The sequence below is a fragment of the Chlamydotis macqueenii genome, chromosome 6 (assembly GCF_036417535.1).
Source record: "Chlamydotis macqueenii isolate bChlMac1 chromosome 6, bChlMac1.mat, whole genome shotgun sequence".
NCBI lineage: Eukaryota > Metazoa > Chordata > Aves > Otidiformes > Otididae > Chlamydotis > Chlamydotis macqueenii.
In genome coordinates, this window is record NC_141561.1 from 31444085 (window position 1) to 31468524 (window position 24440).

At 43.1% G+C, this 24440-nt stretch overlaps 2 protein-coding genes across 3 annotated transcripts; one reads left to right on the plus strand and one right to left on the minus strand.

Moving 5' to 3' along the window:
- Positions 1 to 171: 171 nt before the first annotated feature.
- HSPD1 (heat shock protein family D (Hsp60) member 1) lies at positions 172 to 10333 on the plus strand. Its single transcript, XM_086750652.1, has 12 exons — positions 172 to 357; positions 1158 to 1333; positions 4237 to 4489; positions 5102 to 5184; positions 5863 to 5958; positions 6276 to 6369; positions 6534 to 6702; positions 7065 to 7164; positions 8080 to 8325; positions 8692 to 8866; positions 9470 to 9648; positions 9740 to 10333. The coding sequence occupies exons 2-12, from the start codon at positions 1160 to 1162 to the stop codon at positions 9890 to 9892; spliced, it is 1722 nt and encodes a 573-aa protein (XP_086606778.1). The 5' UTR covers positions 172 to 357; positions 1158 to 1159; the 3' UTR covers positions 9893 to 10333.
- Positions 10039 to 23829, minus strand: COQ10B (coenzyme Q10B). 2 transcript variants are annotated; one of them, XM_086750656.1, is made up of 5 exons: positions 23595 to 23829; positions 19647 to 19793; positions 17997 to 18189; positions 15311 to 15412; positions 10039 to 12243 (listed from the first exon to the last, which is right to left on the minus strand). In XM_086750656.1, exons 1-5 carry the CDS (start codon positions 23675 to 23677, stop codon positions 12076 to 12078), a joined length of 693 nt encoding a protein of 230 aa, XP_086606782.1. In that variant the 5' UTR covers positions 23678 to 23829; the 3' UTR covers positions 10039 to 12075. The 2 variants fall into 2 exon arrangements, with proteins under 2 accessions (XP_086606782.1, XP_086606783.1); XM_086750657.1 differs by lacking the exon at positions 23595 to 23829 and adding an exon at positions 20164 to 20297.
- Positions 23830 to 24440: the final 611 nt, after the last annotated feature.

Here is a 24440-nt window from a genome sequence, read left to right on the forward strand (position 1 = left end):
AACTTTGACCTTCGGCGAGCATGAGCGTTCCAGAAGGTTCTGGAATTGCTGGGCCCGGGAACCTGAGTGGTTCATGCCGGAACTTGCGGCGCATGCGCACAGCCGTGTTGGCGCCACAGCCCTGACGGGGGCTGTCGGCCGGAGCGGCCGCCCTCCTCCCACCAGGGGCGGGGTTCCAGCGGCTATGCTGGTTCCCGGGCCGGGCGGTGCGGAGCCCCGCATGGGCTGGTGCCTGACCGGGGGCGGGGCAGAGGCAGTGAGTGCCCAGCGCGTTCTCGCTCCTGCGCGCAGACTTGCCCGCTGAGCTCGCGGTCCGAACGGCGGAGACCCCTGCTGCTCCCCCCGCACTGCCCGCAGGTGAGGCGGCGGTATGGCGGCTGGCCCGGCCCGGCCCGGGGCTCCCCACCCGTTTGCGCCGCTGCGGTGGCGGTTACCGTTGCGGGGGATGGATGCCGGCGCGGTGTAACGGCCGGGCCTGTTCGGAACGCGCGGCGCTCGCGGCCGCCCGTGCGCGGGGGAGGGGGGGGGCGGCAGAGATGGTCGTGAGCCCGGCCGTTGAGGGGGGAGGGGCGGTCGTGAGCCCGGCCGTTGGGGCGAGGTCCCCACACCCCTCCACGCGCCCGGAGGCGATGCCGGCGCGGCGGGGCCCCGGCGGTGCAGCGCGGGCGGGCTGGCAGCAGGGGGCGAGCGGCCCTTGACCTTGCTGCGCGTGTCCTGCGGGAAGGCGACATGTGGCGGGGCGGCCCGGCCCGCTCCGGGCCCCGGCGGGGCCCCGGGACCCCTCCCCGCTGGCGTGCGCGACCCCCCGCGCTGGGCCGGTGCTGCGGGAGCAGCCTGGGGAGCGGAGCTGCTGGCGGCCCGCGGTGCCCCCGCGTTCTCCCGTCCCGCTGCCGGGAAGGGCCCCGCGGGAGGAGCTTGGAGTTGCGGGAGGCTGCTCCGTGAGGAGCTGCTGCAGCCCAGATCCTGCCTTGAGGGTCTGGGCTCCCCAGCCCTGTTAGTTGCAGCTGCTCGCATGCTTCCATTTCAACCGGTCGAAAACTAAAACTTCACGGTCACTTCACTTACTTCCTGAATCCAGATCCTATCTTTTGTTCTAAGAGTGGTTGTGCGAATACATAATGCTTATATTTTCTTTTGGACTTGTTTTAATCTTTTAGACATGCTCCGTTTATCTACAGTACTCCGTCAGATAAGGCCAGTGTCCAGAGCACTCGCCCCCCATCTAACACGAGCATATGCAAAAGATGTTAAGTTTGGAGCAGATGCTAGAGCTCTTATGCTTCAAGGAGTAGATCTTCTAGCAGATGCTGTAGCTGTCACCATGGGGCCAAAGGTAATGGAAGATTTTGCTTTTATTTTATGTTAACGCTTTGACTCGGATGAGAACACTGAAGTAGAAAACAGCAGTTAGTTTTCCCTCGGCAGAGCTGCGTGATTACTATCTGCAGATCTGTAATAGAGATGTGGGGGTATGGACAGACTACTGCAAGCAGCCATGTTCTCATTTTTGTCACCTGAACCATGGCAATAGTGCATGTGTTTTTCATAGTAACGGAGTAAAATTAATCGGATCACTGTGAAAGGTGCAGTATATTTGTTTAAACAGTTTGAAGCTTAAGGGGATGTACATAATAGGTTACCATGCCTCAGCCAATAGCCTGTAACAATACAGTAGATAATTTGTATCATTAGGTGGATTAATTAGCTCGGGTTTGTTTTTTTTTTTTCAAGCTACAGTTAGCTTAGGCTCCCCCTCACTAAACAAAACGAGAACATTGTCACTTCACCTTTTAGCATCAGCAAGGTGAAAGCGTAACGCTGAGTTTTCAGTTGGCTAGTGAATGTTACCAGCTTAAGGGAAATTCTGTGGCAGTGGCGTTCATCTGTGCTGCTTACAGGACGGAATATAGCGTATGGGTTCCCTGTAAGTTCTAGGTGTTCTGTAAAACCAGCAGCTGTATTCTGCATAGTCATGCAACGTGCAGTAAGGCTTGAAGTAGATTCCTTTTTAAGGAAGAGACACTGATTTTCTTTGGACTCACAGGAATGTTTGTTTCATATAGTAACGCTATATGCGTGGCAGTTCTTCTCAAGGTTGCTTGGCCTCTAAAATTCATTTGTGTGTTTCCTGCACGTTTTGGGTGCTCTTATTAGCTTTATTCAAAGGCAAAAATGCCATAAGCTGAGCAGATGAAGGTTAAGGAACAGTGATGTCAGCAAGCTGTGGCTGTTTTCCATAAAAGACCAAAGTTTAAGTGTATTCAGTTAATTTAACCCTTGTATTTTTGGATCAGGCTACTTTATAAATGCCTAAGCATAGTTCTGATGCACTGGTTAAAGGGCACTTCCTGATGCAACTGACTGTAACCTTGTGGGGTTTTTGTTCCAGTGTTCTCACTTTATCTGCTGTTCTCCATGTATCTGTAGAAATTTAGGGATTGTACTGTAATGCCTGCTTCTGTTTCCAGCATTTTTAAGAAAAATCCCTCTGGTGAGGAAACTTTCCTTCTGCGCTGTTCCGTATTTAAAGAAAGACAATTTGCAGTCTGACACAATCTTCTGATATCTCTCCCAGTACCTTGATTACTTTGTTAAAACTCATTTACATGAGTGCTTAGATTCCTGATATGCACTCAAAATGCATGTGTGTTTAGTGGTTGGTGGTGGCATTTTTTCTAGAAACACATTAAAAGTGTTTGTTGAGTATAAGTCCTTTAATGTGATCAGATATAGGTAGATTTTGTTGTGCTGCTCTCCTCAGAGCTGCCAAACAAACATTTGGAATAAGACCATGTCAAAATAGAGAATAAAATTAAGCAAAACAAGGAGAGACTACACGAGCAGCTTGTAAGCAGCGGGATTCTCCAGAGAGAGTTTTCTTACTCTTGGACAGCTTTTAGATTTAGAAGTGCAGGTCAAATGAAATAGCAGTAAGAATGCAGATTATGCGTTGCTTTGTCTTAATTGTTTTATAGCACAGAGTTAGAATTATGTGAACTCTTTCACAAGTTCATTAGTAACTGAAGCTTAACGTTTCTTTTGCAGCTTCTAGGGGCAGTTGTACTTCAGAAGCAGTATAGCCCCGTGCATGGCAGGAGTCCAGAGTTTAAATTGTTGAGGCAGATGTGAGTGGGCTCAGTGCAGGCAGGGAGCACAGTGCACCACAGCGGTAGCGTGCGGTGTGGGAGTCCTTGGCTAGCTTGCTTGGCACGTGACGCAGGCAGGTTGGAGCTGAAGCCGCTCTGGCTGCTTGTGATCAGCGAGGCAGCGTCTCGGCAGTGGCTGTTGTGGTCAGCTCTGAGCTGGACCTGGCAGGCCAGGTGAGGGGACTTGTGCAGCGTCAGCTGCTGGCAACAGTGGAGAAGTGGGGCGGTTGCTCTCCCTTCCCCTCTTCCGCAGCTCTGGCTCTCAGGGTAGCTGAAGAGTTGCAGGGCAGCCGCAGACCGGAGGTGGCTCCTTGCATTTCTGCTGCCTCCAGCTAAAACTGGAACGTGACTGATTGGGGCAGCTATTAAAGCTGTTGGATTCATCTGGGAACAAGCAATCGTCTTGTGCAGGTGCATCTGCCCCGTGTTCCTGTACGGGCCGTAGTTTCCCATATTAACGGTGTCTGTAGTTATGGCATAGGAGAGCCCAGCTTTTTACTTGAATGCGAGTGGGGGCTAAGAGAAGAACAGCTTGGTAACTTGCAACATTTGAGGAAATTATTGCAACACATTAACACAGATTTGTTAGTATTCTCAGTTCTCTTTGCTGATCACTAACAAGGCTTGCAAGTCTCTGCTTTTTTTTTGTTTTTTCTTCAGAACATGCAACGAAGTGAGCTTTGTACTACTGTTTTTCAATCACTTTTTTTTATTGTGATTTGATGCAAATTTTGCAAAGTTAGTTCAGCATGTTGCTCTATTTTAATTTTAGGAGGAAATATCAGTTATCTTCTGTTACTTTTCCTCTGTAAGACCAGTCTTATTTTAGTTGGAGATTTCTCAGGCTGTGGTATTAAGCATAACTGGGAAATGAAACCTCTTTCTGTGAAAGTATAAAACCTTTGAGCCACTTTTCCAGTTTTGCAGAACTTTGGAAATGTGTGTGCTTGAGAAAAGTCCCAGCTGAAAGCTCTGTGCAAGGGGACGTTTCTGTTCAGCTGTGGCTGTTGGAAAGAATTAGTTGAAATCTTAGAGCAGCATGCTGTGGATTATGTGGCTTCGACTTAATATTTGTTCTTTTTCACCCTAGGGAAGAACAGTTATTATTGAACAAAGCTGGGGAAGTCCAAAAGTGACAAAAGACGGTGTGACGGTAGCAAAGGCAATTGACTTAAAAGACAAATATAAAAATATTGGAGCCAGGTTAGTCCAAGATGTTGCCAACAACACAAATGAAGAAGCAGGAGATGGTACAACTACTGCAACAGTACTTGCACGTGCTATTGCCAAGGAGGGCTTTGAGAAGATCAGCAAAGGAGCTAATCCAGTAGAAATCAGGAGGGGTAACTTATTTTTTTCCTCTTGTTTCTAATGTTTAATCACTGTCTTTATTTTTCATATCCCAAATTTGACTGGCTTCCTGAATAAGTTGCCCTCTTTTGGAAGAGCTACGTAAAGCTTTGTATGAAGAGCGATGCATAGAGAACTTGCTTGTTTCTGTTATGTACTCTGAACAATTCGTCATTTTTCTAATGTTCACTGTTTTATCTGTAGTTAACTTGGTTAATTTGTCATAGGTAAACTCACTTTAAAGCCATGTCTGCATTTAATTAATTTCTGGTATGTATATAAATTCACTGGTGCCATGTAAATTGCCACAAATTTGGATCATGATGGAAAGTACGTCACACTAACTCCAAAAAATGATCACTGGGTATACATAAGACAACATGGAACCAGTCACTTGTTTTTGAACATGTGAACTTGATACATTTTTGCAATGTGGACTTCAGTTTGGAACTTAATCTGTTTGTGGGTGGTTGGGTGGGTTTTTTGTTGGTTTTGGGGTTTTTGTTGGTTTGGGGGGGGTGGTTTTTTTTTTTGTTTTTTTTTTTTTTCTCTCCTGTGCTGTATAACTTGTTTTGTTCACTCACAAGTATTCCATTTATCTTTAGGGGTGATGCTTGCAGTTGATGCTGTCACAGCTGAACTGAAAAAGCTGTCTAAACCTGTTACAACTCCAGAAGAAATTGCACAGGTAACATAAATAAAGCCAAGTTTACATAGCTGTTCTTCAGAACAAGTATTTTGAAGTCAGGTTTAATGGAGCTAGGTTGTTTGTATATGACATCTGAGTATCTTTTTTTTACATATCAAGATTCAGAATATGTTTCATTGAATCATCTTCATGGTAGCACTTTCATTTTCTTGAGTTATTTGAAATTTCCAGTATTCTACCTTCAACTACACTGCTAGAAGTTGGTTCGGAAGTAGACAGTTTTTCTCAGCTTCAAGTGTCATTCCAAAATGTGGTCTTAAGCCATAGATTTGTGTACATGGGAAGAATTGACAAGAGCAAAGATGTGTTTGTGGATGAGAGGTGATGAGAGACTTGGGATGTGACAGATCTGCTGTGGGATGTTCAGATTGAGGTGGGTGCCCAGCTTGGTCTCGGGCACCTGATGTGTTGGCCTTCGTGGCGTATTTCTCCCCAAGGCTGCAGATTCAGATGGTCTCTGTGTGCTGCGTGAGCCGGCTGCGTGGGATCTGGCCTCGTGCTTGAGCTGCGCAAGAGCCGTTAGCCCTAACAGAGCTCTTGGATCTGGTGTGGATGTGCTGCCCTGTCCTGTCGGGAAATGGTTATTCTGATTTTCTTTGTAGTGAGGAAACAAATCACTTGTATTGTGAAATGAGACTAAATGGCTTACTGTTTCAGGTTGCCACAATATCAGCAAATGGAGATCAGGAAATTGGCAATATAATCTCTGATGCAATGAAAAAAGTTGGACGAAAGGGTGTAATCACTGTCAAGGTAAGAACTAGCCAACAGAGGGACTAGATGCAAAGTGACTGTCTCTTCACCCGTTGGGGCTGGCTTTTGTGGCATGTGATGTAGCCATTGCTGGTCACATCCAGTATTCCTCCATAATTCCTCCTTCCCCAGCTCCTTTAGATCAGGGTTTGATTGCTGTTCCCTCTTAATAATCCTGTTATTTTGAAGGGGAGCACATAAAACTGACCTGTGGTGCAGAGTCTTTCATTCTGTTGTGCATAGTATGCTGGACATATACTTGTGTTTTTGGTAGTAAATAAGGGGTCTTTAATGTGGACTTTCTTGCATCTAAACAGGATGGAAAAACTCTAAACGATGAATTGGAAATCATTGAGGGTATGAAATTTGACAGAGGCTACATCTCTCCATATTTTATTAATACAACCAAAGGTGAGTTAACAACAACACAAGGCACATACCTTACTTTTTTTTTTTTTTTTCTAAATGCTGTTGAACAGTGCAACAGTTGTTCCGAAGTAACTCTTGAAGTTTAAGAGAACGTTCAATATGCTTTTATAATCGGGTTGTTCAGATGATGCATGTTGTTTCTGCAGGGCAGAAATGTGAATTCCAGGACGCTTATATTTTAATCAGTGAAAAGAAAATTTCTAGTGTACAGTCCATAGTTCCAGCCCTTGAAATTGCCAATGCTCACCGCAAACCTTTGGTCATTATTGCTGAAGATGTTGATGGAGAAGCTCTCAGCACTCTCGTCTTGAACAGGTAAGGTTTATAATAATGTGGGGTTTTTTGTTTGGTTGGTTTTTGTTTTTTGTTTTTTTTTTTCATTTCCATCCTTTTAAAGGATTACGTACGAAACCATGTATTTCAGTTTGCTGTGACGTGGTACTGTTGTCTGTTCTTTTATCAGTAGCAAAGAAACAGCAACTTCTGTACATAGCCATACTGTGCATCAGTTTGGACAGAATTCCAGTTGTTTCCTAAATACCTTTTTGAGCAAAACCAGCTCAGTTCATGAAGGTCTCTGTTTGCTGGGTTGTTAGAGCTGTACTGAAATAACTGGTCTTAGCAGACTTGTTCTCTGAACACATGTGGAATGTTGCTCTCTGCATTCTTCTCTTCAGACTGAAGGTTGGTCTTCAAGTTGTTGCTGTAAAAGCACCGGGTTTTGGTGACAACAGGAAAAACCAGCTTAAGGATATGGCAATTGCTACTGGCGGTGCTGTAAGTAATGCTGCTTTAGTTGGCTTTTTGCTCCAAGAAATGCTAACGGTATTTAAGGAGGAAAAGAACGTACATTTTTAGGTCCATGGCTTGTATTTGCTGTGTTGTAGGCAGTGTCCTGTTCTTTCAGAAATGTAACAGTAACTCTAATGTTTGAATCTTCACATTTTTTAAAATGCGGATATCGACAATTGCTGTGTAATACAGCCCTGAGCAACTGTGAGTAATATGTCCTTTTACCTCACTGATGTCACAGATAATCTCCGTGCAGCATTTAGATTGTTAAGGGGAAGGAGGAACATCAGGGAAGTTTCTTAGAAAAATCAAGGCTTTCTTGCCACTTTATAAAACTGGTTGTCTCACAATTGCCTGGAGTTGAGTATGGCAAACATAATTCCTTTAAATGTTTGGAATAGACTGGGTAATCTTCTTTTTATTCAACTTCTGAAATAGTCGATGTGCAGATCAGTGTCCCTCTGTACTGCTTTTTTTAGTACATAGTTAAAAATCATAGCCATGATACTGTGATCCAAGCGTGGTTATTGAAATAAAACTTAATGTTTAAGCGAACTGGAGCACAAAGTAACAAACCAGTGAGCTCTAAAGTCGGTTTAGTGCCAATATTCATAACTGCTGGAAATAGGAGGAGGGCTCTGTAACACAACTCGACTTCCCAGGCAGTGTGAACGGTGAGGTACATCAGCCAGTCATGAATGAGAAGCTGGCAGCTCCCTGTTCCCTCAGGGCCAGTTTGTGAGGTACCTGTGTGCCTGGACTCTGGTAGGAGAAGTGAAGAGCTTTTGTTCATGTGATTATTTTGCACTGTTAGCCTGCTGTGTGTGTGTTTGTGTCTATAAATAAAAATCCATGTATGGAGAAGCTGTGAATTACAGCTTTTTGTGTAATTTGTTTCAGGTGTTTGGAGAAGAGGGTTTGAGCCTAAATGTGGAAGATATTCAGCCTCATGACTTTGGTAAAGTTGGAGAGGTCATTGTGACAAAAGATGACACCATGCTTCTAAAGGGGAAGGGTGAAAAGGCTCAAATTGAAAAACGTATTCAAGAAATTATCGAACAGCTCGAAGTTACCACAAGCGACTATGAAAAAGAGAAACTGAATGAGCGGCTGGCCAAACTCTCTGATGGAGTGGCAGTATTGAAGGTGGGAAGTTACAGCTTCTTAGGAAAGGGTCTTATCAGACCTTTATTGCTCATCTAAGTTACTCCTGTGTGGTTGTCTCATAGTGTTGGCAGTTGATTTGGATAAGGAACTTGGCTTCTTACACTGCTACACTTTGGTATTAAGAACTTGATCAAATAGTAAACTAGAACGGTGTGTTTAGGCCTCTGGAGTGCTGAAGTACAAAAGAGCACTGCCAGTACGGGAGAGCACGGGTTTGTTTTCGGGCACTTTGCAGTTAATGACTCGAGTTGGCTGTTCAGTTTTGTGGCAGCAGTTCTGTGGCCAGCAGCGCTCTCTCACCAGGTCTTCTTGTGTGGACTCTGACATGTGGCTTGTTTGTTGCAGGTTGGTGGCACAAGTGACGTTGAAGTGAATGAGAAGAAAGACAGAGTTACCGACGCCCTGAACGCAACCCGCGCTGCTGTTGAGGAAGGCATTGTTCCGGGCGGTGGCTGTGCATTGCTTCGCTGCATTCCAGCATTGGATGCCTTAACTCCAGCCAATGAAGATCAGAAAATTGGTAAGGAAATAACTTGAACCTGTGCGTGGAAGTGTTAAGAACATACGTTCTTCTGTCCTGAAGCTTTGGAAGATTAAATAGATTGCTTTCAGTGAGTTTTTAGTTACTTTAGAACCTCATATCCCCTTGATATGGTGGTCTGCACTTCACAGCAGGGCTCCACTTTGACTGCCTCCCTAACTGGGGCGTGAAAGAACCAATAAAAATAAAGCAGCGGTACCCCCTGCAAAGAATTGGAAACCATTAAAGGAGAACTGCGTTGACTGTTGCAGCCTTTGCACACAGACATAAAATCTAAGAATGCTTAACAGAGTGTGTGGCAAATGAAATGGAAAAAGGCTACGTGCTGTGTTACAGTAATAGTACTCCTTACTACCTTTTCCAGAAGTAAAACTAAAACAAGGGTGAATATCCTGCAATTACTTTCTTTCTTGACAAATGTCAAGTAGCAGAGAACTCTTTTTCCCTGGAATGCTAAAAATAGCTTCTACTCCTGCTCAAAGGGTTCTCCCTTTTTGTATTGATGACCAGCACATGAATGCACGCCTTGGCAATAGGAGCAGCACATGTAATATCAAATTCTAAACGTCCTTTTTCTTACAGGCATTGAAATAATAAAGAGAACACTGAAAATCCCAGCAATGACTATTGCGAAGAACGCAGGTGTTGAAGGATCATTAATAGTTGAGAAGATCCTGCAGAGTCCGTCAGAAGTTGGCTATGATGCGATGCTTGGGGACTTTGTAAATATGGTAGAAAAAGGAATCATAGACCCAACGAAGGTAACTTAAAATAGCTTTAATTCTCAGCTTTCCTTCCTGCCAGTCCACATGGTAGTCAGCAGGTATTAAGTTATTTCTCTCCTATTTTTAGGTTGTGAGAACTGCTCTGATGGACGCTGCAGGTGTTGCGTCTCTGTTATCAACAGCAGAAGCAGTGGTGACGGAAACCCCTAAAGAAGAAAAGGAGGCGGCGATGGGAGGAATGGGTGGGATGGGAGGAGGAATGGGAGGTGGCATGTTCTAATTCCTGGGACTGGGGTGCATCATGAGCTGTGCTGTTCAGACTGACAGTTCTGACTTCAAAAACTGCAGCTGTCAGTGCAGGAGGGTGGATAGTGACTGAAGTGAGGCTGGTGTTTAAAAGAATCACTGTAACCATCAGTTACTGGATTTCATTTAACACACATGTAATTGTTTACAGTCATTGTCCATGCCTACAGATAATTTATTTTGTATTTTTTTTGAATAAAGACATTTGTACATTCCTGATAACTGGGTGCAAGATCCATCTACCAAGGTCCTGATTTAAACTTAATTAAGGCACTTGATATTCTGTTTCAGAATTGATTGGTGCTTGCCAGTGCTAAGAACTTGGAAGCCACTGTGCGTAAGACTAGACAATTGTGTACAAAGTAGGCAAATATACAGTTATGTGACCTTTATGTAATAAAACAAACTGCTCAAAGTTACGAAATGTATCACCTTATTCATCTGCACACAAAGCCATAGTCACGGGAGAACCCTGACAGCCTCCTGCTTCTAAGGTTTACTAGAAATCTGACACACTTGGAAATGACAGGACATTTCCCTCCAGGAAACATTCCTTTGTCTAGAATGTTTCTCGGAAATACAAGTGACTTAAATTTTGCCAAGAACTATCTAAGCTGAACTGACACTACAGTTCTTTGAAATATTAAACACTGCTATGAAAATAAGGCACGTGCATTGACTTTATTTTGCCCTGTCGGTACTGCTTGTTTTGTCTGCTGGAGCAGGCCCAGCGCATCTTTCACAGTACTGCGGGAGGGGAAGTGCCCGGAGGGTACGGAACAGGTTAAGTCCTCTTTGCTAGGGAAAGGCTGTTGTTTTTTCCTACTTCTGGCTCAGGTGTAGTGTGTGGTTACCTCCTTGCCTTGAAACTTCTGGTCTCGTCTTCCAGCTTTCTGCTAGTGGGCTCCAGGATTTAGCTTGAGTTAATTTGCACCAGATGCTGCTTTACCCTTAACAATGACAGCTTTGTTTGCCACCTACTGCCTTCTTTGGCCTGATGCAGCTAGGAATGTTGGTGTGTAAAGTCTCTCCTGCCTGCTTTTCAACTCTGTTTTCCAAACTTCAAAACAAGGGTGTTCCCAAACTTGTGTATGTTTATCTCTGATTGTCTCAACAAACAAAATTGCTTTACAACTTCTCATGGCGTTGACACTGACCTCTTCATCCAGCTGTCACTTTCCCCAGCTTCCTACCTTGAATAAGAACTGTCCTTCACAGATAGGATGTGTGAAATTTCTGTTGCTCTTTCTGGAAATATCTAAATGGTCTGAAACTGCTTCAGGGCTGTCTTTGTCCTGAAGCACACCTTCCTATGTCATTTAATATGCTCTTTTGTAGTAACCGTGTGGATTACGGACGCTCCGGAGAAAGGACCAGCTTCATCACCTGACCTGAAGCTTCACCTACTTTCAGTAAGGAAATCTGGTAACACAAGGCAGTGTGTAGACAGGATTAAATATCTGTTCAAATAGTCACTTAACGTTTCTGCAGAGACTGGAAAGAGAATATTAATGTAAGGAATAGAACTACTGAAAGGGAATTCAATCAAGACAGTTGGTACCATCGTCATGGACTGACGACATGGCAGTAAAGTATTGAAACAGTGCTCCCTACTCTGTGTTATTTAGTGACAACTGGCCGTGGGTGCGCTTGGTCTGACTGTCCCTTGTCATTCATGTGGACTAAAAGCAGCTGCTACTCGATGCTTGGCCAACTGTTCCATACTCCCCAAAGCTAGAATGTCAGTTTCCCTTCGCTGGGCCAGAGCTGGCCCAGTTGATGCTGTTAAGTTACATTCACACTACTAATAACTTACACTGCAGTTAATATGTTACAATGCTGAAAAAAAACCCTAAGCTTGGATAAGGCAGAACTTACACAGTGATTATACAAACTTGGCAAGTTAATAAGTGGCAGCCTGAGATACCTTGTGTTACAGTAGCTGCCAGTTATCGGTTACCCATAACACCTTAAGTTGCACTTGATTGCAGCTTGAACATTCTATATACATCTGGTGAACGGGTGTGGTTTGTACAGTATAAAATCACACACAAAGCTCAGATACGCAACAGATGCCCCAAAGGAGGAGCACGGCACCTCTTGTACAAATGCAGTGTACAAACAAGTTTGTAACGGTGGTTGTTAGAATTTTCCCTTTTACGTGTTATGAACTTCATGAAGCATTAGCTCCCGAGGTACGGCTGTTTCTGGGCCATGGAGTTTGGATGCTCTTCTTTCAAAGGCAGCTACCATCTGCTTTACCACTTCATCAAAAAACAGTGTAGCGAGTTTTGAGTGTAGAAGTGAACGAAATTCAAAAGAAACCTGTTTAAGAAAATAGAGAAGAATTGTTCTTCCTGTATCTACTCTTACGGCAAAACGCTGTTACAAATAGACAACTTTATTAAAGAGTCTCGAGTTAGTCTGCAAGTAAGCTGTGGGACAAAGAACAGTTAAAACTGAGCTATGGCCGAGTGTGTCTGTGAAGAAAAGCCTTATTCCTTGGTCAGAGAGGAGTCTCCCTGGGCTTTTCAATTAGAAGAATCACTTTGTTCAGTTCTCTGAAGTAATTGTTTCAATTTATCTAAACTAAGTGAATTTTACTTAATAAATGATGCATCACAAAATAAAAGTAAAAAATTTGGGATAATGAAAAGCTATTGACAAACAGTAACTTGGTTACTTTGTGCACAGAATTCACTTGGGGACAGAAGTTATCTGAAGAAAATCCTGTGTGGCAAGACAGCGGACTTGCAGGTAAGCAAACCCAAGGGGCATTTAAAAGCGGCTCAAAATAGCTACTTATTAAGTAACAACACCTTAAATCAGTTTTTCCATCTCAGTAGCTGGAGTTACAGTATGTTCAAACAAGAGCACTTTACTACCTAAAGCTACACATTTGCTTTTTTGTGCTGTATCTCCTGCCTGAACACCTCCTCCTACTCTCGACCTTCGCTGTCCTGACACAGGCAGTCAATGTCACAGTACAGGCATTCTGGTGACATCCTCTGTACCAAGCCCTCGGGCCTCCTACTGCAGTGCTCAGAACTTCTACATTTGTTTTTAGCTGCTGAATCTTGCCATTAGCTACTACGGTAGCTTCAGTTTAACAGTTACGGCAGGGGCACAGGCAGTCTACTTTCTCCCCTCTCCAAAGAAACAGTCACTTTTATGTTAAATAGCCTTCAATTATGATTTTGTGCTGTGCTAACCTTCGGTCTAGTTAAATAACATTCCCCCTAAGGCTATGGAATCACATTGTTTTGGAACATACAGCTTCCAGAAATGATTACAGAATTTTCAGGAAAAGAAACAGGTAGCTCTTCTGCGATTTTATCGGCACTCCTGCTATAACATGTCTTTTGGATTGAGATTTAAGTATTTTTATTATTCCTGAGAAACTGGCAGATTAAATGCCAAGTGGAGCAAATGCAGCTTCTCTCAAGTTGCTTATGAGTAATGCGTAGCAACTGTGAAACAGTAGCATGGAAGTAATTAAACGACTTGGACTGTAAGCCAGGTGTAGCTTCATTTACATTTGCTTGACCTCAAGCATCAGTAAAATTAAGGTGCCTTTTGAAAGTCTGAGAGTTGCCATGTAGAGCGTGTAGAGTCCTGCAGAGCAGGGATAACGAGTTTGGCATCGTGTGCAGTAACTGTGAAAACACGAGGTATGGTACACATCTACAAAGTTCGCAGATGTGTGCTTCAATCTACATACCTAATCATTTAAGAGCTGAAACCAAACTAGAAAAGTTCGCTGCTGTATATACATGTCTCCTGGCATAAGGATTCCAAAACAGCATACAGTAGCTTTTTGGGAACCAGCATAACCCAACCCAAATCACATTTTCTAAAGCAAACAAGCATCCTTGAAATCAGTTTTCTCTTGAATATTTGTAGTTGCACAGTATGTTTTGAGAGGTTTGTTGTGAAATGCTTATCATCCCTATCTGCACAGGCCCAGAGGCAAACAACAGAGCAGGTCAGTAACTGGCAAGGGCTGGAGTCCTTAAGGACTTGCCTTTGTGAGGCAGCCCCCTGCTCACCTGGCTGCATTTGCCTCTGCTACCTTAAAATGGAGGAAGCAGTAAGAAGTATCGATAGCGTTTCCCCAAGAAAGGGAAAATGTCCATTTTCAGTCCAGTTTTGACTTCCTTTAACTGAAGCTCTTGACCAGAAATGTCAGAAGGTGGCTTTGGTATGGGGGAAAAGGTTTTCCTCACAAACTCAGTATTTAGATTACACGGTTTAAACACTTGCTCAATTCAAGTTTTCTCGACTGATTTATGGCTTGGGTTATGTACTGGTTAGCTAGCTTCTGTACTGATCAGTAGCAGGAACTGGCACCTATTTGCCTGCAGAAATTCAAACTCCATGAGTGAACAGCATGCAAACTATAATTGGCAAATCCCATGAGAAATACAGGTTTTTTGAGTGCCTGTAGATTCATTTTTCTGTCGAACTGTATGAAGTGTACTATAGCAATAAGTTGAAAGCTATTAACCCAAGGAGATTAATGTGCCAGTTTACAAATACTCCAAAAGCTCTTCCTATTTACAATCTTTTTTAAAGCAGACTATCCCAGTAGATGGCAGCAGGATCAATGCACTTCTATGTGCTTTTGTAGCCTGTTCTGAACCCCAGCTTAGTTATGTGCTCGATGCAAAACCTACTCTTTAACACTATAAAATGTCTGTCATCGCATTTTTTCCTTACTAAACAGACAAAATGGAAAAGCAGTAACTTAAGTGGAAAACAACTTGTCTAGGACTAACAGGCTAAATCAGATACTGGATGTAAAGAGCAATAGTCCTGAGCTGCAGTGATAGCCTATCAGAGTAGAAAGACAGCAGAAATCTATTATACCTGTATTACAGAAATAAGGAGTAAGACTTAGATTACATGAAAGGGTAAAATTGGAACCCAGGAAATTAAACTGACCACACTGCAGACAAAACAGGACAGATGGGAGAATACCTGCTTCCTGCTACTAAGAACACTCAGGTTGCAGAGTAATTAAAGGAAATTAGCCAAGTAGGTTTAGCATTTCTCTCTTTGTATTTGACTGTCTAAAAACCTCAGCATGTTTAGAATTGCACAGTGAGATGTATGATGAGAGATACCAATCTCTAGATTCTTTCATGACAGGCAGTCAGGTCACAGAAGACTGCTCACTCTAAAGGACACTGTAGTGGTTTCCATGTGGTAGTTTGCAAAAATGCTTTGGGATAGTAGTGACTAAAACTAACTCTTTTTCTGTGTGTATATGTTAAAAAAAAAATATATAGTACCAGCCATAAAAAAAACTCCCCACAACAAAAAGCACAGTTGAAGATACTGTTTCTATGCCTTGTTCCAAGCATGTGATAGTCTTAATTACAATACTTACTGAAAAATCCAATGTACATGTCCTTGGATAACCAGGGATACCTGGACTGAAACGCCACACTGTTTCCAAGTGATTAAACAGTCTTCCATCTGTGCAGGATGCCTAAAAAAGTTTTTAAAAGTCAAGCTACAATTAGGCTTTTACAGATGTGGCAAATTGGTATTACCAAAGTTTGCATTTGCATTTTGTTAGACAGTGAAGGTCACAGCACAGTTAAAATTATTCTCATAGTGCAGCCAGCACAAGATCCTGTTTGCACAGTCTCATTTACAGCAAAGTAATTGAATCTCTTTTAAGGCAGAGGAAAAATTTTTGTGTTCAGAGTCATAAAACAGATCTCTAGCACGATGCACAGAACACCGAAATAATGCTAATGCTATATACCAGAATTTTGAACACCGTTTTAAGCAAGGGATTTGGATATTTGCTGGTTTGGTTGTTGGTTTTTTTTTCATTACATGTAAAGAATGTTTTACATACTGATACAGACTGGTAGTCTTGGGCTACAGGAATGCTTAGCATCAAAATAAACCTGACTGAAGACAAACTCCAGACATCATCTGTCACAAGATACTACTGTCGTCAGGAGCAACAATTAAGTCAGTAAGACTACACACTCAAGTTCATAATCAACTTATATGTTAGTTTTTAGTTACTGGCAAGCCATGTTTAACTGACATGTCAGGAGTGTTTGCATACAGTCCTACTTCAAAACAATAAAGTACTTGCAGTAGTTGGCTTCCTGGTTGCCATGACAATAAGGTCGTTACTGTCACTCATTTTGCTTTTAGCGCATATAGCTAATTTTGTGTGGCTATATTTATAAGAGAAAAAGATCAAGACGCATACTTCAAAATCATCCAAATACATCATGTCAGTTGTCTTGGGATTTCTGTAACTGTTTTTAACTCTTTTTTTTTTACAGGTCATACTGTTACCACAAGAAGCTCTGCTCCAACAAGACTACCCATGATGAATAGGTGTTGCTTATGGTTTGAAAGCAGTGATAAGGTAAACCATCTCAAAGACTAATTGGCAGCAGAAAGATACCTGCATTTTTCTGCCCAGGAATGAGATCCAGTGTCTTGCTACTTCTACAACAGAAAGGGGAGGAGTAGAGGGAAGATCAGACACAAAGAACCGGGCTTGCTTTTCCTGCTGCTGCCAAAAGGGCAGGAAGAATGGGAGAACTGCCAGTGCGTCCCCCTTGCTCCCAACCTTATAAGTAGCAAACTCACTCCGTACTTTCCTCAGCGGCACGAGCTGCTGCTGCCAGTCTGATTTTTCCATCGCTCAAGCACTGCTGCTGTAAGCAACAAACCTGTGCTGATTTTGTCACCACCAGTAGCCTGCTGTGCTAGACCACCATGCAAGCTGCCTTTGTCTTGAGGACAAGGAAGTAGTCCAAACACACAGTCGCTTCTCTAGAAATGTTCCTACAGTTATATGAATGTAGTGTAAGCTTCCAGGAAACATCATCCTAGCAGAGAAAATGCTAGTAAGTCTAGGAGGAGGAAATTTAAAGAAATTATTCTCCTCACCACTTTCATGATCTTTTCTGAGACAACAAATCATCTTTTGAGTGAAATAGAGGGGAAAAAAAAGACTTGGTAAGCCAATCCAATAGTTATGTGAAAGAAAAAAAGCCAGTCTTGTCAGGGAAGAGTAGAAGGGGAAAGCAGTCAGCACATAAAATGCACATTTTCCATTGCAGTTGTTCAACTTCCTTAAGAAAGGGGGAAAGATTTTTTTTCCTTTCCAGAATCAGTAAGTACCTTAAATAAAGGCACTTTCCTTTCAAATTCCTTTCTCCCTTATATTTAAGAAAACCAGTTTCTGTTTTGAGTGGTGGCTCTTAAGAGGAAGCCTAGAAAATAATAGTGAAATAGGATATCCAAACAATTATCTTTAACAGCAATCAACTGTTGTAATTCTGCTAGTTATTTCAAAAAATAGAATCTGCCATATGAAGGGAGAGGCAGTTTTGCTGTAAGGAATCTGTTTTGAGCTTTTCCTAACTGAAACAGATTTGAACATATAAGACAAACTAGTCAGAAGATCCAGACGTCATTTAAAATTTCTCCCTTGACATTTTTAATTATTGCTCTTGAAAAGCTGAAATGAGGACAAATACAACTGCTTCTCTTCTGAAGAAATTAATTCTAAAAAATGGACTTTAAATCCACTCTTCTATCTTCTCATCAATACACTGAATCCTACACTTAAACTTAAGATTTCCCATATTACCTAGTTAGAATTATCAGAAGCAAAGTAATGACAGATATCAATTTTACTAAGGCTTCAGAAGCTACAGCTGTCGAAGATAACTTTTAAGTTAGTATTAATTCTCCATTTAGAGGGTCTTGGACAACATTTTAATAAAACCAAAGAAAAATGGTGTCTCTACATTAATAGCTGCTGGTTTCTCCAGCAAAAGGAAATTAAAAAGCAATGCCTCTCCCTCACTCATTTGACAGCTTATGTTTTAAAAGCACTTTCAAATTCTCTCCATGTATCCTAAGGCTTTAAACAAAAGCAACACAAGTTTTGAGCCTCACAAAGCACTTCCAGCATCTTTTTTTTTTTTTTAAGCATCAATGAATTATTTGAATTTCAACACACAGAAGTTACAGAAAGTTACAGCTAAGAAAAAAAAAAAAAAAACAACAAAAAAAACCCACATTACCTTAACTAAATGTGGTCTCACTAGGGTAACAACCGATGTATACCTCTCTACTATGGGAGGGAATCCTATTTCCAGCTGGGCTTTGCAGTATCCAGAGCGCTTGGATAATATATCTGACTTCTTACACCAAGGAACAAATAGTTTGTAATTTTCCACAACAGCAACAACTTCATACATTTCCTGCATGGAATACCTGGAAACAGAAACACAAACATTATATACAAGGTGTTTTAACTTCAAATTCAGTATTTAGAAGTTTCAAAGATGGTATAAATGGCAGTTTGGATGGTGAACATACAGTTACCTGAAAACATACCACTTTATTTTTTTTTAAATTAAAAAAAAAAGGGAAAAAAAAAGTAGTAAAATGATAAAAATCTTTGCATAAAGATGTAAAACACCACACAACATCCAGCAGTAAAGTTAGTGAACAATGAACCTGGAGTGTGCTACTTTCTGCAATACCAGGTAAGCATGCATCCATTTCAAATGGAAAAATAGTTTTTCCAGCACAGCTGTGTCTCCATTTAGGTAGACCTTAGACATTCCACATAAAGAATCCACACTTCATGGCTATCAAGAAAAGGAGTATCAAAACTAAAGTACTATATTTCATAAGTTTTAAATAGAGGAATACTAGTTTTCTTATTTTAGCCCAAATAAAAAAAGCTTAATTAAAAAATACATTCATTGGAAAAACTTCACAGCATCACAGAAGGGACCTCTGGAGATCATCTTGTCCAACCTCCCTGCTCAAGCAGGATATTGAAATCGTATGAAAGAATACAATGGCAACATTTTAGTTGATTCTACGCTAACATGGCAAAGTATTGCATAGCTATGTTTTTTAATTTTTAGTTCTGAGTCAGAAAAGAACTGAGGCACATGCTTAATTCCATCTGTGTTTAAAATGAAGCATATGTTCAACAGTACTCAACAGTGAGCACTACTGGACAAAGGCTCTTTTTAAGTGACTATGCAAAACCTGTTGCAGTTCAAGAACTATCACATAACTGAGTGTTAAGCATTGTCAAAAATTACGCTAATAAACAAATAATTCATATTACTGTGCACCAAAACTGGGGGCAGATCTCTGTCTCATCAAATTAACCAGAATTTTCCAGCTTTAGGCAAATAGGATTTAAAAATCGTTTTATATGTCCCTCATTTTCTTAATCATACAACTAATTATTTTCCTTCTTTCAAAGAAAGAAGAAAATCTTGAGAAGTGAGAAGTACAACATAATGTAAGTACAAATATTAGCATGTATTTTGGACAGAAGGGGACAAACTGAGAGTATTCACACCTGTTGCTTTATTCACATTTCACCACATGAAATTACCAGTGTATCCTTCCCTCTCAGGGTTGTTTTTCTTTTGTCATGGAATAGAAGGGTTATTTTTGCTGTTTTGCTCTATAAGGCAAGGGGGTTGGGTTCCTCCATTTTTATACTCAACTTCTGACTCGAAAAGCCTGATTTCTACAAATTCTGGAAGTCAAAACTCCTTTTTAGTCTCCAGTTGGGCAGAGTCATAGGGGCATATGCCTTCAGGGATGCTGAGTCTTTGAACTTCTAGTGTTTTGGATTAATCACCGCAAACACAAAAGCAATAAGCATATAAAGTCTCTTTCCACACTTTTATACAAACCCTATAATTCTTCTTTCAGAATATTCTTTTCTTTTATTTACTAGTGGTGCAGCAAATTTGAAGAAGGTTCTTGAAAAGGTATGGCTCATTACAGGTACTTGCACAGGAGAAATTCTGGTCATCAGAATACCACAAGAAGCCAAGTGCCTGCAACAGTGAAAATACTTTTAGATGTGTTTTATATCAGCAAAATAAATAACAACACATTCAGGTGAGTCCAATGATCTGTTGTTTAACATTCCAGAAAATGTCAGATTCTGATAGAAAAACAAAGGCTCATAACAGTATACAAACTGTTAAAAACACAGAGGACTTTTTTTTTTTTTTCCCCTCCCTTAGGAGAAACTAAAAATAGGCCCCAGTCACGAGAAAAGTAACTGGCAGAGTAAAATACAAAGGTCCTCAGTTAACATTTGCTTTATGGCAGCCTGAGTTCATGTACAAGCCTCACAGGCACTTTCTCTGCAGAACAGGCTTTCTTAATTACAAACTCAAGGCATAGTCTGCAATATTTTACCCTTTTGGAATACACAAAGATGAGAAGGTTCCACTTGGAGATACGAAGTTGAACTCTGCCATAATCCCTCTGCTGCCGTCCTTCTCTTAAAAGGACACTTTCATTTTGGAAGTCCTTTCAGAAAGTGCATTGCTTACCCAGCTTTCAAAATTTCCTTAAAAAAAATACCATGCAAAACATTGGACAGAGTGTTTTAATAAATAAAACTTTACAAATTACCTTTAAAAATGTTAGTAATTCTAAGATTGTACTTCAGTGTTCTCTGTTTGTGAACATCTACACTAAAATCTAAAAAATATTCATTGCCGTTAAGAGGTCTGTTCTGCTCAATTATTGTTTTTTGCTTAGATCAAGTCATTTAATGCTACCTCAAAAGCTCTGATTTTTGGCACCAGGAAGTTAAAAATGCTACTATCAGCTGTCAGTGATTCTACAAACGTAAGCTAAAGAGCAACCTAGGTCTGTCCTTTCTCTAATTAAACGATCAGGATTGTACTTCTGGATTCACACAGTCAAAAATTGAACCAACCTTCCCCACTTAGCACAAGGCCTGTTTGGTGGTTTCTTTGGTTGTTTTGGGTTGTTTTTAAGCACATTGAACAGAGAGATGCATTTTTTTTCTAACCTCCAAAATAGTCTAACAAATTATAGGTACCAATTCTAATCACTTAAAATTGTAATTAGCATGTTCTTTTAAAAATCAACATAACTTTGAATTCTAAAAAAAAAAAAAAACAAAAAAAAAACCCCAAAAAAACCCAAACAGTAATGGACTGACCACATTAGTTTTAGGCACTGTTTTAGGAGACAGGCAAATAATAATTTGGTATTGAGTTCAGAGGAAAATAATCATCACCATTACCTGATTAGAAACAATCTGTACAGACTTTTTAAAAAAGAAATAAGCAACTGTGACACGAAGCAGGATGACTGACAAGACAGACTGTAATCACTGCAGTTGAAAAGGAATTACTTAAGATGCAACAGAAGGATGGTGTTGAAATTAAGAAGGGATAGGTTGACTTTAATAAGTCTTTAGACAACAAGCTCTGCAGATGTTTGCAATTGTGTCTCAAGGGATGTGGAACCACTCTTTTTTTTCCACATAAACAGTACAAGACTGTTAAGGAAAAACATTGCTTTGACAGAAATGCTGGAATGGTGCCACTAACATTGTAGCTGCCTCCACCAGATTCATAGAAAGTGTTCAAATGTTTGGACCAGACCTCATTCTGGACAGCTAATTTAAATTACCTTCTCCATCTGGGGCTATGTACCGTACACAGTCCAAATGAGTTGCCAGGTTTCTTAACTTGGTTTGTTTTTTACTGTAATGCTACGCCACTATGTCATTTTATCTAGACTTGTTTCAGCTACAAGGCTGAAAAACAATCTCTACAAAAAAATCTTTTAGCTGCTGTAAGTCAATGTCCTTTTCACAAGTATATTGCTGTTCCAGGAAGGCAAGGTTAAGAGAGGTTATAACGCTAACAAACATGGTGAGACTTGATCTCTCTCCCGATTTTATCTGAAGAAAAACAGAATGCTGCAAGAATGTGCTGGGCGCAGTCCCAGCTCAGAAAAGCATACCTCTTCAAGAAATCACAAAAGCACAGATTTCAATGGGCTGTCGCACATTTTCTTGTGAATCTGATCAAGGCCACAGCAGAAAAGCTAAGTCCATGCTAGAATTCAGACACACCTGCCACCTCTGTATTTATCCTCTGACAGTAATACAAACATTTCCACTCACACTGCTCTTCCTGGCATCATTCAATTCCTGCCACTTGCTGCTTTCTCTCTAAACATTTGGGCACTGATCACAGTATCACTTGACCTCCATGACCTGAAAAGGAAGCGTTTACTGGTGTATGGCATACATACATAAGTGATGTATATTCAGTGATTATTTTTAATAGCTACAAAGTTTTCTAAGCCTAAAGATTAACGCATTTTTGAAAAAAAAAAAAAAAAAAAAAGGGTCTCGAATTCCTGACTATAAAGACTGAAATCAGGGGTCAGAGCATGTCAGGGCAATTGAGTTTACTGTTATCCCAACTGTTGCATCCCTAAGGTTAGTGCTATCTGATGGCTGTTTTATGGTCTGCCAGACATGAGGCCATCTCTTTCAAATTCTTTGTCGACATCTGTTCACATCCCAAGAAATGAGCATTGCCAACAAGTGTCCTCATTAGCATCTCAGTCTGAATAATCACAAGAGTGAGTCCTTGAAGTCTGCTACTCAGCACAGTATGGGGTCTGCCGAGCTGAGAACAGGTACAGGATGTACACCAATGACAACTGCAAGACTTGAAAGCATATCCAGCTTCAAGGTTACAAATAATGCAGCACCACTTTGGATTCAGCTTGCACTTGCTTAAAACCAGCTGCCAAGATTCTTACAGCTTACAACAGAAGTATGCTCAAACTTAGGTTGCAACCAGTCACTTAATCAGTTTCCTTACACTGAACAGCCTTCCCAGTAATTGATTTTACCCTCAATCCAAGGTATTAGTTCAAAAATTGCGATTTTGTTTACCAGGATTGAACTATTTTAATACTGCAACCACACCTTAGAGATTAAAACACAAAGGACATCCAGTAAGAAATGGAGTCTAAGTAAGGTGCCCAATTATGTCCACTGCACAGTAACAATTATGTCAAAGGACTGCTTGAAATTTGACATCATGAACCAATCTCTATTCTGCTTTTTCACTGGCTTTATGAGGGCGGCACTGCTGTAACAGTACTAACAGATGAACCTTTTCTCTTCCTCTTTCAAGATTTTCAAATTGCATTCTCTCTCTCTCTCTCTTGCTTGCTTGTTCTTTCCACCAAGTGGAAAACATCTGGGCGTTTTACTCAGTTTTTAATTTATTTTGTGGATTACTCAAAGTTATGCAACCGGCTCAAGCAAAGAAAAGGCAGGTTTATAATCTGAAAACCGGTTGTTCTTTGCGTCCGCGCTGAAAGGAGCCAACAACTACCGAAGTGCAGGGCACCCCGGCCGCCCCCGCGGACGGCGGCAGCACCTTCCCTCTGCCCTTCCCCAGAGCCACCAGCTGCTCCCCGCGGCGGCCCGGGACAGCGCCGCGCTCCCCGGGGCGGGGCTCGCCGGGCAGGGGCTCGCCCAGCACCGCCCCGCGGGCTGCGGGGCGCTCGACAGCGCTCGCTCCGGGCCGTACCGAGGGACCGCGCGCCCCAGGCGGGCCCAGCCCGCCCCTGAGCCCGGCCGTCGCGCCCCGGGGCTACAGTGAGGCCACCCGGCGGGCAGAAGGCAGCCGGGACGGCCGGGCGCGCCGAGGGGCGGTGCGGTGGCGGGGCCCCGGGACGGCGCACACCGCCCGCCGCGGCGGCGGCGGTGGGAGGAGCCGCGGCGGGGCCCTGGCTGTCACCCCCGCGGCCGCTGCGCCTCGCCTCGCCCCGCGTACCTGACAGCGGCCGCGCGCGGCGGCGGGGCGGCGGCGAGCCCGCCGGCCAGCGCCCTGCCCAGCGCTCGGCCGCTCCGCGCCATCTCGAGCCCCGCTCTTCGCCGGCTGCCCCGCCCGCCCCCGCGCGCTGCCTAACGGCCGCCGGCAAAGAGCCGCGCCCCCGCCGCGCGGCCCAACCGCCTATCGCCGCGCGCAGGGTGCGGCGTCACGCGCTGCGGGCCGGCCCCGCAGCCGGCGGGCGCTTGGCGGGCGCGGAGGGAGGGGGTAGGACGGGGGCGCGCGCAGTCACGAGACAGCGCGGGCTCGCGCGGGGGGAAAGGAGCCGGGGGGGGGGGGGGAGAGGCCCTTCGCCTGATTGGCCCCACGGCGTGCGAGCCCCGCGCACGGCTATAATTGGGCTTGTGAGTGCGTGGGGTACGTCCCACGGGGTGGCGGCGGCTGGGTTCGGAGAGCGCGTGACCGGGGGCGGGCCCTCTCCTCCGCGGCGCAAGCAGCTGGCGGAGCAGCCGGTAAGAGCCCTCCGCGGTGGGGGCGACAGCGAAGAGCCCCTTGGCGCCCACCGGGGCCGTCCCGCTCCGTGGAGGGGGCGGTAGCCGCTGACCCCGCGTGTGGTCTCGCCTTCCCTCAGCGAAGGGCCGCTCCCGCAGGCGTGCAGCGGGCTGGCGCTCGGTGCGGGCGAACGCATAGCATAACTTACGTCCTTAAATCTTACCGGTACCTCCGCAGTCCTGACTGTGATCACAGGGCATCGCTGTGCTACAAACTGAAACAAAAAACTCGTATTGTTACTTGTGCTTTCGCATAATTCACCTTTCAAATACAGCCTTCCGCAACAAAAGCGTCTCA